The following is a 16,431-nucleotide window of genomic DNA, read 5'->3' as shown; positions in this document are numbered from 1 at the left end:
TCCTTTAGATTTTCCTGTGATGTAACCCAAAGCACCGGAGGAATGACCACCAAAAAAAAATCTATATATGAGTAAATGAAGAAAGGGTGGGATAATTTTACCCCAGACAGGGATACATTGAGGAGGCAGAGAGCAGCCTGAGACTGCCATTTGAATGGGAGCTGAGAGGTAATTTGAGCTAAAATGGAGTCCACTTCTGAGCCACTCACTCAGCCCCCCATGGCATCCACTGTAATTTATTATTCCTGGCCGGCACTGGGAGAGGCAATGAGCGAGGGCAGAGGACAGGAGTGGACCCAGCTCTGGTGTAATGAAGACTCAGTAGACCTAAACGACACGCACACACACACACACACACACACACACACACACAATATCTTTCATTATATATCACAGAGAGCAGGACATTAATGCCACTGAAGACCTTTTGGCAGAGAAATAAGAGTGTGCAACGATTTTCTCCACACTCAATCCATTTCATTGACCTTTTCCATCATGCATGTGACTCTACCCACTGCAGTGTGAGATAAATATTCCAAGATAATATTCCTGGCGCTATTTAATAAATTATCTTTTTGAATCTGAATTTTATGTTCAATCAGTGCATTTTGAGAGGCTTTAAGGAAAGTCTGAATTTAAAAAAAAAAAACATGTACTGATATGATTTTATGAAGTTTTCTCCCTATTTCTATATAGCATTTGCATTTTTAAAGGTATAGAACTTGTTATCTCATCTATCTATCAATCAATTAAATACATTCTATCTGTGTTTTGTCTAAAGGCTAAGGAGATTTATCTTATCTAAATGTAGTATTCATAAAAGTAGTTGGATGAATAGGTTAAACCTTTTTGCATTGTAAGATCAGGCCCTGCAAGACACTGCTGTTCCTTGTCCCTCCACTAGGGGTCCATAGATGTCAGGGTAATAATGTCCAGACAAGCTAAGAGGATAAATACTGTCATCTGGTGGTAACAAAAGCAATCACTACTGAGCAGACAGCACTGTAATCTCATATTATACTGCATGATTTACTTCTCCAGAATATGTGCATCTTAATATCTTACCATTCCATGCATTTAACTTTTCAACATTAAAGCAAGTTGTTTAGATTCAAACATCAGTTTGGCACCAGAGATGGAGCATGAGTCAAAGCAAACACTTGTCAAGATGTCTTATGTAACAGCACGTGAGAGACTTTTAAATGTGTGTGTGTGACAGGCAGAGTGAGGTGACAGGAGCTACCTCAGACAGGAAGTTTACAACAGAGACTTCTGTTCAGAGGGAGTCAGGCCACCTGCATCCACAGAGTCAGAGTCAGAGACTGCTGAGGGGCCCTAAGGTGAGAAGAAATTACTATGCAAAAGTTTGAATCAGTAGTTTAAAGTGGATAACAGACATTGGCTCATATGAATGTATGTTAGCTAGGCTTAAAGGTGTTAATGGTAGGTATTTTGAGGTCTGGTACCATTTTTATATTATCATTATGGGGCTTTGAAGGTGATGTGTTTTTTATGAAATCTAAAGAGATTTATTTTTACCCAAGACAGGAATACTGATTTTGCATTGATGATCTGTTTTCTTGTCTTTCTTGGCTGTGTTAAATTGTAAATGTAAATGAAGCCATAAAGAAAATGACATAATATATTTAAATCACAGAAAAAGTATTTTAGTCTAGTACTGAGCATTAAAACACGTTTTGTGCGTGTACAGCATACTTCTTAACTACGCAAATCAATAATTTTATGTACTTGTGTGGCATTAGTGTACAGTAAGTTAAGTGATCCTCCTTTTTGAGATATCACGTCAAGAAAAGTCTCAAAACAAAATCCATTGGGGAAAAAGCTGAATTAATCCACCAAAAGGACACAATTTTCCACTTATTTCAAGAAAGACATGATTTTAAGATTCCCCTTAAGTAGCACATACACAATACTCTGTATCAGCCTGTTCCATCCCTTCATTAAAGCTATATGACTTTCAATGTTCGGCTGCACAGCATGTGTCTGTACTGACTGACCCACTGGTGGGCCTCTGCTTGTTATCTGTAAGTGACTTTTATAGAGGGTATGTACTGTATTAGCCTGTTATATTTTAAGAGTTGTTAAATGTTAACATCACTGTCTTGAAGTTTACTGGCAGTTGACTCGCTGCATCAAATTAGAGGCTCAGTAACCGACATTTCAAAGACATAATCAAAACACAAAGGTACTGCGAGGAGGTGAAATTGAAGAGTCTAGCAGGAGAACCTATAGATGACTCAAATCAATAGATCAGATGGGCAAAGGCCTGTCTTCTCGCCTTGAAGGAAGGATAGAGAGAGTAAGAGGAAAAGAGAGGGGGTTCTTTTTGGCAATAAGGAGGCGCTCTAATGGAGTCTTTCAGTTTGCTGTGGCTGGAAATGAAAGGAGGCTGATACCCGGCCAATTATTCTGCCCGAGAAGAGGAGGAGACTGAAAGAGGAGGGAGAAAGAAGAAGTGGCGTGTGGCGCTGGATCGTTGGTCTGTCGGAGAGAGAGAGATGGATAGATGGATGGATGGATAGATAGATAGATGTATAGAGAGCCTCCCAGAACGAGGGGTTCATTCAGAATAGCCCACAGATATTGGCCCCACTCCCAGAAATTTCCCCCAGTGCAAAAGGCTAACTGTCAGTCCCCCGCTAGGTATAAATAGAAGTCTGCCCTCCAGAAAGGCATGTTCAGAGAGGGGGTAGACAGAGGAGAGAGGGGGGCCAGTTCCTCATGATCCCAGTGACACACAGGGGTTGGGGGTAGTTTCAGGGGTTTTTGGGGGGTGGGGAGGGGTCTTACAGAGGAGAGGAAAGAGAGGGAAGATGCAGCAGAGAACATTATAATGGCTCTGGAGACTGACAGGGACCCTGGAGAAAAAAAAAGAGTGTCCTCATCTATTCAACTTGGCCGTGATAGCAGACACAACAAATGCCATCATCAGCACCCCAGAAAGCTCCGGAGCAATTGAGCTGCGGCTGCATTTGACACCCCCCCACCCCCAAAAAAAAATCAGAGGGCTATTGTTTTACTGTAGCTGTTGAGACGTGTAACTAGGCTAGTGTATATAATCAAAAGCAGAAGGAATGGCTGAAGCTCAGCTGCATTATGTATGTTGGTATCAGCTTTATATCAATGGAAGGGAAGCTAGAGTGTTTAGTTCCTGCTTTTCTTTCTGGTTATAAGGACAGCGTCAATGTCAGTATCATACACATAATTCTTATATTCATCTCCTATAATTAACTAGTTTTAAATCCCTTCATCCAGGCCCATATGTGAGTAATGACTATACGCGGATATCCTTGTCAGGTGTTTTTATTTTTCACTTAAATCCATGGTAGCAAAAGTGATACACAGCTGAAATATCAGACACACACAGAAACTCCGAAACAAAGGGTGCTTCACCACCTCAAAAAATAAAGCTTCCTCTTCAGTTTAGCACACCTGAATGTGAGGAGATTCAACCTGAAGTGATCTGCCACAAAGAAGTATTTAAAAAAATAAATCAGGTTTCCTTCAATAATGCTACTACATTTTTTTTTTTTTTTTCAACAGTTTGACACAATATATATTTTTATGTTGTCTCTCTGGTGAGAGTCATTGGTATGGACTCTAAAGGCATGTAATCTCTGACAAAAAGATGTTATTGCTTTTTTGAAGTATCCACACTGCATATACTTACCAGTTATACTTTTTTCAGCCATCGTCAGAAATATGAATAAATAAGGAAGAATGATCGGCTCATGTTTACTCTGATTGCACTTAATCCTCTAGACCCCCAAACACTAACTAACATACTGTAGGTCTAGTATGGTAATAATACCTGTCTGATTACATAGGCAAGCCATTATACATACAAGCAGTAATGTCATTATATTTGTACAAATGATAAAACTAAACTGTTATAGTGACAAAAGCACTACATTCTATAATACACAGGCAATCACAGATTGCAAATCTTAAGTAATAATGTCCTGCCCTCCCCTGCTACCGGTGTATGTTCCCAAACTATTAGCGCTACTTTAAAGATACAATTTGAAGTGGGAAATGTGTACGATCCCATGATGCAGTGTCTCGATGGGAATCAAAGGTCCGTTCTCCAAGACATTTAACACCTGGTCACAAAGGAAAAAACAAATCACTGGGAAGTGTTAAACTGGTTTAACAGTAACCACAGATGCTAGCAAAAGTTGTTGTAGTATACTCCTGGTACATTCTTTCTAAACACACTCCGCCATGGTGGACTTCCTCACTCTACTGATTAAAATAAAATAAAATGAGCACATGCTGGCATTTCTTTCAAACTAATGCTTTGATGTCTAACTTCTCCCTACTATAGTCCTCTGTCTGTTTGTCTGAAACGTGTCAGGGACGACAAAACAACGTACTGAAGGTCTGGAGTAGTTTTCCAAAAAAGTAAAAATGTTATTTTGTGCTTACAGACAGCTGTGAATATGATACTATTCACAGGTAAATATGACTAATTTACATTGAGGAACCTATGTAATTAGCATTTTCTGCTCCAAATTTCTTAACACTTGTAGTATATCTCATGTCATTTGTATATACAAGTGAATATCAGCCAGTACAAATTGGTAGTTGGCACTCCTGTACATATTTCCTGTCTCTTCATTCCATCTACTATCCTGTAGAATATGTTTCACAGTCACTTTAAAGGAATAGTTTAACTTAGATGAGAAGATCGATACCACTCTTAAATCTGTACGATAAATATGTAGCTAGCGCCAGCAGCCGGTTAGCTTAGCTTATTCGAAAACTAATAAGATATGACATATTAATTAGTGAGCTTTAGAGATGCTGGATGCGGCTTTTGTTAGCTTCAGCAGAGCCAGGCTAGCTGTTTCCCCTGTTTCCAGTCTTTGTGCTCAGCTAAGCTAACCGGCGGCTGGCTTTAGCTACATATTTGCTGTACAGATATGAATCTTCTCATCTAACTCTCTAAAGCTATTTCACAAAATGTCAAACTATTCCGCCATTCATTATCAAACATACAGTACATTTGGTTTGGGGTCAATGTACAAAATAAATACTTAATTTGGTTTGACTGGGAACATACATCTCCCCTGTGCCTCAGTGATGCAGCTGAGGCCATTGAATACATTTCTGTGCAAGAGTGAAGATAATTTTTTTTTTTTTTGCCCACTCATACAACATTTCCCTTTTATGATCATATTCTATTCAGACTAAAAAAATAAAACAGACATTATAGCACCCCCTCATGTCTTCTCTGCTAAGACCAGGATACATCCACGCTAAAGCATACACGCACGCTTCCACTCCATAAACTGCGGAAAGATACATACTTCCAGCGTGCAAATAAAACCAGTTAACAGTTCACTTCAAAACAACAAAAAAAAAAGGCAAACACCGTCCTCCTGTCTTGTGTGAAGGAAGCCATAATGCTAATGGAGTACAAAAGAGGTGGGAGGGAGAGGTTGTTTGGCCACAGAGAGGTGCAGAGGACATGGCACGTTAGATGAGGGGCTTTTCTGACCCGCACTTTGTTATGAGAACAAAGGATGAAGTCAAAACAATGAGTCTTTTTTTTCTCCTGTTATTCTTCTCGTTCTTCACATAACTTGTCCATTTTTACATCGGCTGTCCTTCGCCTGTTTTTCTGCGTTTCCGTTGTTTAGTCCATGTGGGGTTTCTCGATACCGCCCTGAGGGGAGACAGAGAAGAAGCCCCAGTGTTAATAATATATCAATCAATCAATGTAATGCAGCAATTAGAAATACATGCAGTGACAAGTAAGTCACCCAGTTGTTACAGCAGAAAAAAAGAGCAGCTTCTATATTGTGTACTGGTAGTGGCTAAAGTCAATTTTATGTAAGCACTGAAGTACATTTATGCTCTTGATCACTCAAACTATTATGTTTTGATGACATGACAACTGACTTGGGGAAACAGACTCAGGTGACTCATTTTCAAGACATGAATCACACATGAACATAATAGTTTCAGTTTCCTGTAAACTCAACTCCAAATGGCTGCTGAAACCAAACTCTGTTTCCAGATTTATTTATTTATTTTTACCAATTAGTAGCTTTCAAGTAAAAAAGGACCTGTTGCTGCATCATGAACAAATCTGGACTTCTTTAAGTGTCAAGATTATGTTTAAAGAGAGCAACTTTTTTTTCCCTTGTTTTTTTTTTTTGGAAGGTTTGTTTTTTTCCAAATGGCACATCTGACTAACTTCAAATAAGCTGGTACAATTATTCTGTGATATAGCAGATCTAATAAGTTCAAGAGTTGGACTGAGCAAAGCTTGTTTTTTTTACTCTGCATGGTTAATGCTGCCAAACAGATTGTTGCACTGTAAAGTTCTTTAACCCAAAATAAAATTTTAAATAAACTTGAGAAAAAGAGCCTCGTGTTCCTCCTGATCCTTCTCATAAATGACTCACTGGAGCGAAAGAGAGAAAAACAGAGAACAAAACCAGGAGTGCAGACTGGTGCCAACATTCCTCAGGCCTCATCACAAACAAAAACAACAAGTAGCAAATGACCCTCTGGTCAGCCGAGTCCTGACTGGCTCTGTGTCTCGCCACGACTGTGAAAAACAACAGCCCTTAATCTGCTTTCACGCTTTCACTGAGTCAAACTGAGGGAGTGATGGGACTCTTACTTTACAGACAGAATGAGGTGAGGCTTCTGGGCACAAGCTTAATGAAGACATCAAAGCTGACTTGATGAGATAATTATGAAGGAAGGGGGAGCGTCCAATGCACTTTGCACAACTTTAAACCATCTGGCAATGTTATCTGCTGTTGTGGTTCAGCTAAATAATTGCAAATAAAGTGTGGTGCAGAGTAGTCTTTTGAAGTCATCCTTTTAGTTTAGACAGAGTGCAGAGGAGTTCAACAGATACAGATGTTTGAAGGCTGATACTGGTAAATGTGTAGGGATATTCTGTGCGAATATGATAGGCCAACAATTTTCGAAACATCCCACAGAATAACAGTGTTTACCCCTGAATTATAATCTTGGCAAATTGGAAAAAGCCTCTGGATCAAGATCACGAGTATCATGTGGCCGTAAAACATTCCACTGCAAACTGCAGGAATAGTTCACCCACAGGTGACGCTGTTTAACTTTTAGATGTTACACATACAGAACTAAAGGTACTAAACTTAATGAAATATCAAATACACAATGACTGCAAATGTTCTCTTTCTTCTACTCATGTAGGGAAACACAATTCTGAACCACTAAGTCTCTAAAAGTTTGTCACAAGATCCATTTTTGTCCAAGGAGGTGTCTAGTTAAATATAAGACAAGCTGTATTCATGACTTTCAGACTCTTGAATAGTTGTTTAGGAACACATTAAAGCAGCAAGAGACTGAGATCACTGTATGGCGATTAGAGTTTTTTTTTTTTTTATGGAAAAAAAACTAGCAGATAGTGAGATAATTACTAAACTTTGGGACCTAGAGCCAGATTGTCGTCTTTAGAACACATGCATTGTGCTGCATGAGCTGTTTGGATTAATTTATCAACTTTGTTCCCATTTTTGCAATAGCTTCTTCTTGAGAAGGCTGACATGGCAGTGCTCACTCACGAACTGTATGTTATATCCACATGAAAAGTTGACCAATGTTTCAAGTGTCTTGAGGGTGACTATAGACTAGAGCCCGACTGACGCTGGATTTTTGAGGCCAATACTGATATCAATATTTGTGAGATTAAAAAGCCAGATGACACACGGGCCGATATTAGTGTTAGAACTCCCAACATTGGTTATTAAAGAATTGTGACAAAGCTGTGCACTAAGCGGGACATTTTCCAGTTAAAAAATAAACTTGTCAATGGTTTTTGTTGGACTACTATGTATGTATCGGTCTAAAATCTTAATTTTTAGGTAAATTATTCCTTTAACGCAGGGTGAGGTGAGTTTTAATTCAAGGTTACAGACAGCCACTTTATGCTGTTGAGTGAACTTACATCCTCACCATAAAAGAATGGAATCAGCTGCATTATAGAACTCAAATAAATAAATATATATCTCTTTGACCCTTAAGATATAGGATTAGATATCATAAATGGTTGCAGACTTTACCATTGCAAGTTGGCGTCCAATGTTTCCCACAGTAACACCGCCTGAGAAGAATATGCATGGGAGCCAGGAGCGCACATACAAGAAGTCTGGTGACGTAAACCTGAAAGAGAGAAAAAACAAATCTTAGCAAATCGTTCTTAATAATGGAGAGCAGATTTAGTGATGCTGTTATGTAGTTGATCCTGACCTCTGACCTCTTTGCAGGGGGTCAAAACCCCACAACTCCCTCCAAAATTAAGATGTCATGTCACAGAATAAGAAATACATTGTTGTCTTAAAGACAAGAAAATATAATTATCTCCCCTCATTCTTCCCTCCCTGTTTCTACCTTGTAAAGTCAGCATGAGCTGCAGCTGCCTTTTGAACCTCTCACCGTGAGCAGCAGTCCCTTTTCTCAGCTGTGTATTTTTGATGATATGCCACTGAAGCAGATCGGAGGGCCTGTTAATTGGGCTCCCAGAGACAAGGGGACATCTCAAAATATAACTTGGTACTTCAAGCGTCATCTGTCACATCTTTTTTGATGAAATCATACAGGTGGGAGTACTTCCACATACAGATGGGAGTACTTCTACTTCACTCACACCAGGGTGGGGTTTACTATAGCTATAATTTAACAGCTATATAATTAACATTTAAAGCCAAGCAACAGCATTTATTCTTGTGGGTGTAATATGAAACCAGAAATTAGTGATGACAAAGCTCTATTGATTAATCATCGTAGACAGCATCAAAACCTGTTGAACTTGTACTTGAACGCAGTGTTATTACAGAAGATGAAAGCTAATGGCTAACTTACTGGTAGACTCCATTGTAGACCAGCAACTGTGTGATGACAGTAGCTAGGAAGGCAGTGGTGATCCCCAAACCAAAGCCGCTCCTGGACCGGTCGAATGTCCACCACAGGCCCAAGGACAGGGCTGCCAGCGTTAGGGAGAGCTGCACGTTGTTGTCGAAGTCAAGTTTCTGTGTTACGGCAGTTAAGGACAAAGTCAAACAGTATGAGACTAGCATGGGATTAGTTCTTACTCAAATATTTGTATGACCCGGGGTGTATTCCAGAAAGAAGGTTTAGTGAAAACTCTGAGTTTGTTAACCCTGAGATGAGGGAAACTCTGGGTTTTCAGTTCCAGAAAGAGAGGTCACTTGAGACCATGGTAACTGACTCTGTGGACCTAGCCTGCTCTCTGGCAACCCCGAGTTTCTCTCGGTCTCCTCCCTCTTACAGAGCCAGACGCACGGTTTTATTTCCTCATTGATTCGATACAGTTCAAAGCGCGTATCGATGCACATTAATTATCGCAGGTTTACTGTCTGTCAGAATCAAAATCCCGGTCTGATATTAGTTTGTTACTCAAGACTATCTAAAGTTACCACTTTTATGCGCTGACAGTCATTTCTTTGAACAATATACAACACCAAGATCCATCACTTCTTAAGGGTAAAGCAGGACATCCTATTGCTTTAGATACTATTGTCAGTGCGTTCGTTTATTTGCAAAAGAAAAGTCTGAAACTAGAGATGGAACAGTACATTTTCCCTGATAAACCTGCCAAAATGAAAGACAACAATTTATATTTATGACTCTACAAGGTGAGTCCTTTGTGAAAGGATACAACACTGGCGTGGTTGATACCAACGAACACTGCGATGCACCTCATGACGCTGGCCCACTCCCTCTTGAACTTGTGTGGCTCTCCCAAATGACTGTCGAGGCAGGGATACAGCAGGCCGACAACAGCTGTGAAAAGAGAACAAACAGACCCGAATTACACAAGATAAGCAGAAATTCTGTGAAACGCTAGAGGGCAAATCCTGTCATGGAGCTGCTGTGTGAGATTATTTTATTTGCTTTCATAATTGGTGGCTCATTTAGACACTTGCATACAATTAAAAACCTTTAAAGAAGAATAGATTTTTTTTTTTAAATTTTGTCTCTTAAACTTTTCTTTTATGTTGTTTGTTTGACTGTTCTCTTGATGTAATTCCTGATTTTGGTTTTAATGTCGAGCCCCTGTTTTCTTTTGTACACTCTACACTTCTATATTGTCAATAAACGGTTAGGGAAAAAATGGCCCTGACAATTTCCTAAAGCCCAAGGTAATGTCTTCAAATTGCTTGATTTGTGTGACCATCACTCCAAAACATATTCAGTTTACCATCACATAAGACAAAAACAAGCAACAAATCTTGACAATTTAGAAGCTGGAACTAGGTATTGTTTACGTTGAGGGACCAACTGTATAAGTGACTAATCGTCAGGCAAAACAAGCTATTGGAAGACATCCCCTTGGGCTCTAAACATTTTTCAGTACTTTCTAACATTTTACAGACTAGACGTTAATGATAGATTAATGGGAAGGAAAATAATTGTTTGGTGCAGCAATAATTGAGACCACAGATGAAAAAAACATACCGAAAGTTACAATAAGTTAAGTATGGGGTACTAGAAGCACCAAGTTTACACAATGAAGTCCTTAAACAAGTTTCTACATGACGCAGATACATAAATAAGGCACAGACTAAAGTCAACAAACAGTTAAGACCTGAAGCTACACCTCTACTTTAATTTGTTTTCTGCCCTGCAGCACATGGGAGGAGGAGCCGACAACGGATGATGTTATTTTTTCTTTCCCCCCCACTTCCTGGTTCCTGGTCTTAAAAGTACCTCCCCCTCAGCTCACCCGTTATGACACAAGCCAATGAGCGCGCAGCTCACCTCGTGTCGGCTGTTGCGGCCAATCAGGGGTCGAGTAACGATACCATCTGTACCAATTCAGTTTTTTTCATAACTGGCTGCCAGACAAAACCATCAAGACTAGTATAGCCTGAATGAGGAAGGCTTGTATAATAGCTAACAAAAACAAAGCCGAATAATGATTAATTACCACCTGATCATACAGTAATGGCAATATTATAAAATGCATTGTTTTTCTGCCTTAAATAGTTTTAAACAGCACATTTTAGTGCTTACTATTGTGTGTGATGTAAATTAAACTGGACATAGATGATTTCCAGACTTTTAGCGTCCACAAATGATTGGTAAATCAAGCTTTGTTTTTCTCTATCATTTTGACTTCATATGGAAAAGCTTCTGCACTGTAACCCCTCCCCTCTCTGCATTCCTTTGTCCCAAACTTAGCAGCAAACTACTGATAACAGAGGTCAAACTCCCCTCCAGAACTATTTGTAACACACTAATAAACTTTTTTTTTTTTTTTTTTTTGCAACCAGCGTGTTGTGTGCTCACCGGCTCCTGTGCCGCAGCAAGGTGGGATCCACCAGGCAGACGAAAACAAAGTTGTCACCACCTCCTCGGGAAACAGGGTGACATGTCTCTGTATCTGCAGCAAGTTGAGCACCAGGGCGAGAAACGCTCCGACGGTGAAGAGGACGAGACCCCGGCGGATCAGGTTGGCCGTCCGGACGTGGTGCAGAGAGCCGTATGCATTGCTGAGCACCGAGGTGATGATGGACATCATTTCTTCAGCTTTAGATGCTAACCAGTTTGCTCCAGATGAATGCTTAGTTTCAACCCTTGATGCACAGGAGCAGCTCCAGCAGTGGTCCTCTAGTCTGGGCATTTGGCACTTCTGAGCTGGAGGGGAGGGAAATATGATGTTTGTGACAAAACAGATACATGTGATTGAGCTCACAAGCAGAGAGATACATTGTTGCAAGATGAGAGATACATTAAGTAATGGTTTTCCGGATTCTGCTACAACTTAACAAGTTAGACTATAGTGAGAAAAGGCTGTGAACTTAAGTCCTTACCTTGATCTCCAGACGTATTCAGTGTCTGGTTCGAAGAGAATAAACCTCAACTCCTATTCATTCACGCCTCGGCAAATGATTAAACCAGGACCCGCTCCTTGTTTTCCTGCGCGTTACAACAAGGACTGCAATCACGTTGTTTGGTCACATCATCATTAACAGACACACAGAGAGGAGGACAAAACACACTGCTGCTCAATTCCACAGCACAGAGCTCATACCAGGGGCACGAGCTTCCTCTGCAGAAAACAATCACAGCTGTGTCGGGTGAGAATCGACAGCCAATCAGAGCGCGGCGGCTGATATGACGTGTCGCCACCCCACCGCCCCCTCGTCCGGAACAGACGTGCAAACCTGGAGGCTGGAGAGCAGAAGTGAAAGTGGAAACAGAACCACTTTAAATGGCAGCAAAACATATGTAACTCTTACTGTGAAGAGCATTTGAAGAGCTATAATAAAAAGCAGGGCTATTACAAGATCAAAATGGGATATTATAAGAGCAAACATGGGGATGTAGTGATACAAAATACAATAAAAGAGTAGCCCAATAAGTCATGATGAAATCCACAGCTGCAATAGAGATCCACGATGGACTATTGTGAGAATATAAGTATTTTGAAAAAGGAAATATGTGTTTACCAGGCTGAAAGCAGAACGTATCCCTCTTGGATAAATGCTCACACTTTCACAGATCTTGTCCAAAAGAAGCAATCGCTCTTCCTCAAACTATTCCAGCAAGGCTGCACCTCCACAAACTGGGCTAGTGCCAGTCTCCTGCACAGGTACCTTTATATAGGCAGCTTTCGGGAAATGGGATTAGTGGCACAACCTTATTCTGATGCTGATACAAAGTTGTTGAACTTTGGGGTCAGGTTAGAGGAGGTGTGGTTTGCTATGAGGAGTGTGCAGGGAAGGCATGTAGGGCCCCTGCACGTCTGGCAGAGTTAATGTGAATGGAAAAGGTTCAGTGCCCTTATGACGTAGTCTTTCAAGGACTGACAACAACATGGAAACGTGTTTTGCAAGAAACTGTGTGACCCAGCCGGGTGTATATAGGGCAGTGTGATAACAAACCTCTATAGGTGAATGTTTTGCTTTTCACTGTGCCTGAGGACATGCCTAGGGGAGTATAGTAAACAATTATGGAAAAAAAAAATATGAGATGAAACTGCATTGTTAATCCAATGAGAAAATGAACAGCTTTTACAGTTATTTCAATTTAACTGTAAAAAAAAAGAAAAAGAAAAGAAAGTCTGATTCACTTAAGTTAGATTTACTTAATTTCAGCTACTGGCACTTTGTAGAAAGTAATACCATGGATGAACCATCTTTTTTAATGCAAATTGGCTTGCAAAATTAAGTGATGCTTCATGACCAGAAGCAAATTTGGTAAACAAAAACAGAGAGCATATCAATCAGATAGCATTTCTTTTCAATTAAGTTTAATTAAAAACCTTTTTTGGTGTAATTATCTGTGGCACTGATGTCTCAGGGTACTGCATTTGTTGTTTATTTGGCAATTATGTGGTGCTAAAATGCAGAACCAAAAATGATTTCTACACCAAGTGAGGGTGCGATGTGGGGACTGGTTTCCGGTTGTCACCCAGCGTTCAGCTTCATAGCCTTCACCCAACTACTGAATTTATCTCTTCTTTTTATGGCTGATTTGATGTGCCATGTGGAGGAAAACAATGCCCCAATTACTGGGAATATTGAACAAATCACCCAATAACTATATTTATGAAAATAGACGTGGAAACATTGCAGGCACACCAGAGACTTTATAGCCATGCTAGCAGCATGGCTGTAGGGATGACAATGTCTGTCTGTTGGTCCACCACTTTGGTCCAGACTGAAATATCTCAACAACTACTGGATGGATTGCCATGAAAGTTTGTACACACATTCATGTACTTTACTGTACTAAACACTGTATATTGTGTTTAATGCTAATTAGCAAATGTTAGCATGCTAACATGCCAAACTAAGATGCTGAATATAGTAAACATATACCTGCTTAGCATCAGCATGTTAGCATTGTGAGCACGTTAGCATGTTGGTGTTATAATTTAGGTCAAAACACTGCTGTGTACAGTCTCATAGAGCTGCTAGCGTGGCTGTAGACCAAATGTAGTGGAGGGGAAGCCAGGCTACTTTATTCCAAAGACTTTCATATTTTAAGTTACTAACCATGTCATCACACAATTTAAAAGATAAAGGAGGCTTTTTTTAAAAGGCTTTTTTAGTACCACTAAATGTTAGTATTACATATGGATATATAAGTCATCTTATAGGTATTACAGTTTCCAGACTGCACATTCAAAGTGACCGAGTTTAAATTGGTTCCTCTTGAATAGAATGAGAAAATGCCATTTATAAAATGGCAGTGATAACTGAATGGTTAAATAAAAATGTCACAGCTGCACTCCGCTAGAGCTGTTTCACTATTTTGTACCAAACAAGTCAAGCATGAAAGTGTATTGAGGGTTGAAAAGTTTGCATTTGTCCCCCGCCTCATTTCGGAGTGCTTAGAGTCGTGTTGGTGTATGCAGAAGGCTTGAACAAATATAGCATGTCTTATTGGATGAGAAGACTGTCAAAGAGGAAATTCCGCTTTTTAACCATCTGAACAGGTTTCTTTTTCTTCCTCACTCATTTCATAGTTTTTTTAAAGGATGCTTTGATATAATGGCATACATCCTCAGTCATGACCTCTTTACAAACACACTGTTGTGGTCCTAAACCAACATTCAGACATTCACTTTGCTGCAATCCATAGATAATGACATCAGTCATATTTACGCTATCCTAATTTCAGTTGGCCATGTGGTTAGCACAGATAAATCGCCAGAGCCTCACAGTTTCACAAAGGCGGAAAGGAGGTCAAAATGAGAAGGGTGCACCTACAGGGAGCTCCCCAAGGCCCCAAACTACTACACCACTCCAGTAATCCATGTATTCTTCTCTGCCTCAGGACAAAATGAGTATGTTGAAGGCTTGACTCTGGGAAGGAGTTTGTGTACGCTTCCCAAATGAATAAGTTTCTCTCTATGTAATTCTTGGCAATCCAGGTGCCTGAGGATAAAAGCCTACAGCAGTGAGTGCATGTGGGGGTGTCAGTGTGTGTAAATCAGTCTTTGCTTGAATGTGTATATGCTAATCTACTAAGAAAAAGTGTGTTGTTGGATATGTGTGACCTGAGATGACTTCCACACAAGAAGACACATTAAATATCGTATTATATTAATGAAAGAAGGAAAACAAGTTTAATAGTGAAAAATAGCGAGATCCTGCTGGAATTTAGATTCCTAATTTAGCTTCTACTGCTTCTACTGACAGTAACGTGCATTAATGTGCAGGCTGAAATCACAAGTCGTATGTTAGCTAATGTGGGGCCATAATAATAACCATGAAAATTACATATAGCAAATAGCTCCTAGCAACCGGCAGAGCTGGCGGTGGCGTCGAGGAGGTCTCAGCCACATCAGAAGATAAAGCAGGATGCTACGACACTTCAAATGAATAGCAGATCAAGCGTATCATAGATTATGCTGTTAGACGGGGAGGGATTGAATTATAGCTAAAGGAAAAGCCTGCTGGAACAGCTGGTAAATTGATCTATCAAACTTGAGCTTGACAATTTCTTTCCTCAGTCCTGTGTGAAATTATGAAGGGAAACATCCTAATCCGCCCTCATGGGTTGTTGATTAAGACGAAAATGGTTTCAGCTTCATCTTGTTTATTCCTCCTAGTTCAGGTGTCAAAATCATTTCATTTATGTCTTTCTAAGTGCTAGGATACTGCACATTTAGAGAACCTTTGAAATTGTTTAACCCATTAATAAAGATGGTATTTTCATGTAAATTCACCATAGGTAATTGCAGCATCCATCCCTTTTTATCACTAGGTTAATAATCCACAGTTTGCTTAAAATTCTCCAACCCTATCTTCTCCCTTTCTCCAATACCACTGCTTCAGTGCATTCTGGGTACACACAACCTTTTCAGTAGCTCTCGCTGTGCCATGAAAGATGAAAGGGGATGGGGTTATGGAGTGTATCAAACAGCTTAACAAAGGGTGCCATAAAGGCCCTGACTCTACAGCCTGAGGGCGTGGCACCAGGATACAATCTCCCAGCCCCTTTGTTCTTTAGCGAGCAGCTCACCTTTTTTTCTTGGCCAGATGCTACACTTTCTCCTGCACAGCATGCTTAATTTCTGGGTGTGTTATGCCAAAACAGAGAGACTATGTTGGGTTTTAAGGGGTGATAAACATATCCTGAGTCAGAGCTACAAACCAAACAACCTCTGCTATTCAGGGAATAAAATGTTTCTATCTCAGAGACAGTGAGTTGCATTCAGTGTGGTTGTGTAAAAGAATAGTTCAACATTTTGGGAAATACGCTTATTTACTTTTCTTGCTGAGAGTTAAATGAGAAGATTGATACCACTCTCATGTCTGTACGGTAAATATGTAGCTGGAGCTAGCCGCTGGTTAGCTTAGCTTAGCATAAAGACTGGATACAGGGGGAAACAGCTAGCCTGACTCTGCCCAAAGGGAACAAAAT

At 40.1% G+C, this 16,431-nt stretch overlaps 1 protein-coding gene across 1 annotated transcript; it reads right to left on the bottom strand.

Annotated features, from left to right (window-relative positions):
• Positions 1-3,308: 3,308 nt before the first annotated feature.
• insig1 (insulin induced gene 1) lies at positions 3,309-12,663 on the bottom strand. Its single transcript, XM_044176844.1, has 8 exons — positions 12,504-12,663; positions 12,086-12,225; positions 11,865-11,970; positions 11,341-11,688; positions 9,707-9,831; positions 8,890-9,056; positions 8,091-8,190; positions 3,309-5,692 (listed from the first exon to the last, which is right to left on the bottom strand). The coding sequence occupies exons 4-8, from the start codon at positions 11,672-11,674 to the stop codon at positions 5,663-5,665; spliced, it is 756 nt and encodes a 251-aa protein (XP_044032779.1). The 5' UTR covers positions 11,675-11,688; positions 11,865-11,970; positions 12,086-12,225; positions 12,504-12,663; the 3' UTR covers positions 3,309-5,662.
• Between the last annotated feature and the right edge of the window lie 3,768 nt (positions 12,664-16,431).

Source organism: Siniperca chuatsi, linkage group LG19 (assembly GCF_020085105.1).
Source record: "Siniperca chuatsi isolate FFG_IHB_CAS linkage group LG19, ASM2008510v1, whole genome shotgun sequence".
NCBI lineage: Eukaryota > Metazoa > Chordata > Actinopteri > Centrarchiformes > Sinipercidae > Siniperca > Siniperca chuatsi.
Note: the sequence above shows the minus strand (reverse complement) of the source record. Positions and strands in the feature narration are given on the sequence as shown.

What these genes read in the sequence shown, in the direction of transcription:
- insig1 (XM_044176844.1), bottom strand. Translation starts at nt 11,674, where the DNA reads ATGCCCAGACTAGAGGACCACTGCTGGAGCTGCTCCTGTGCATCAAGG. An exon ending in GTATCAACCACGCCAGTGTT is followed by an intron (nt 9,057 to 9,706) that starts GTATCCTTTCAC and finishes GCCGTAACACAG; the next exon opens with AAACTTGACTTCGACAACAA. An exon ending in TTGGACGCCAACTTGCAATG is followed by an intron (nt 5,693 to 8,090) that starts GTAAAGTCTGCA and finishes GTCTCCCCTCAG; the next exon opens with GGCGGTATCGAGAAACCCCA.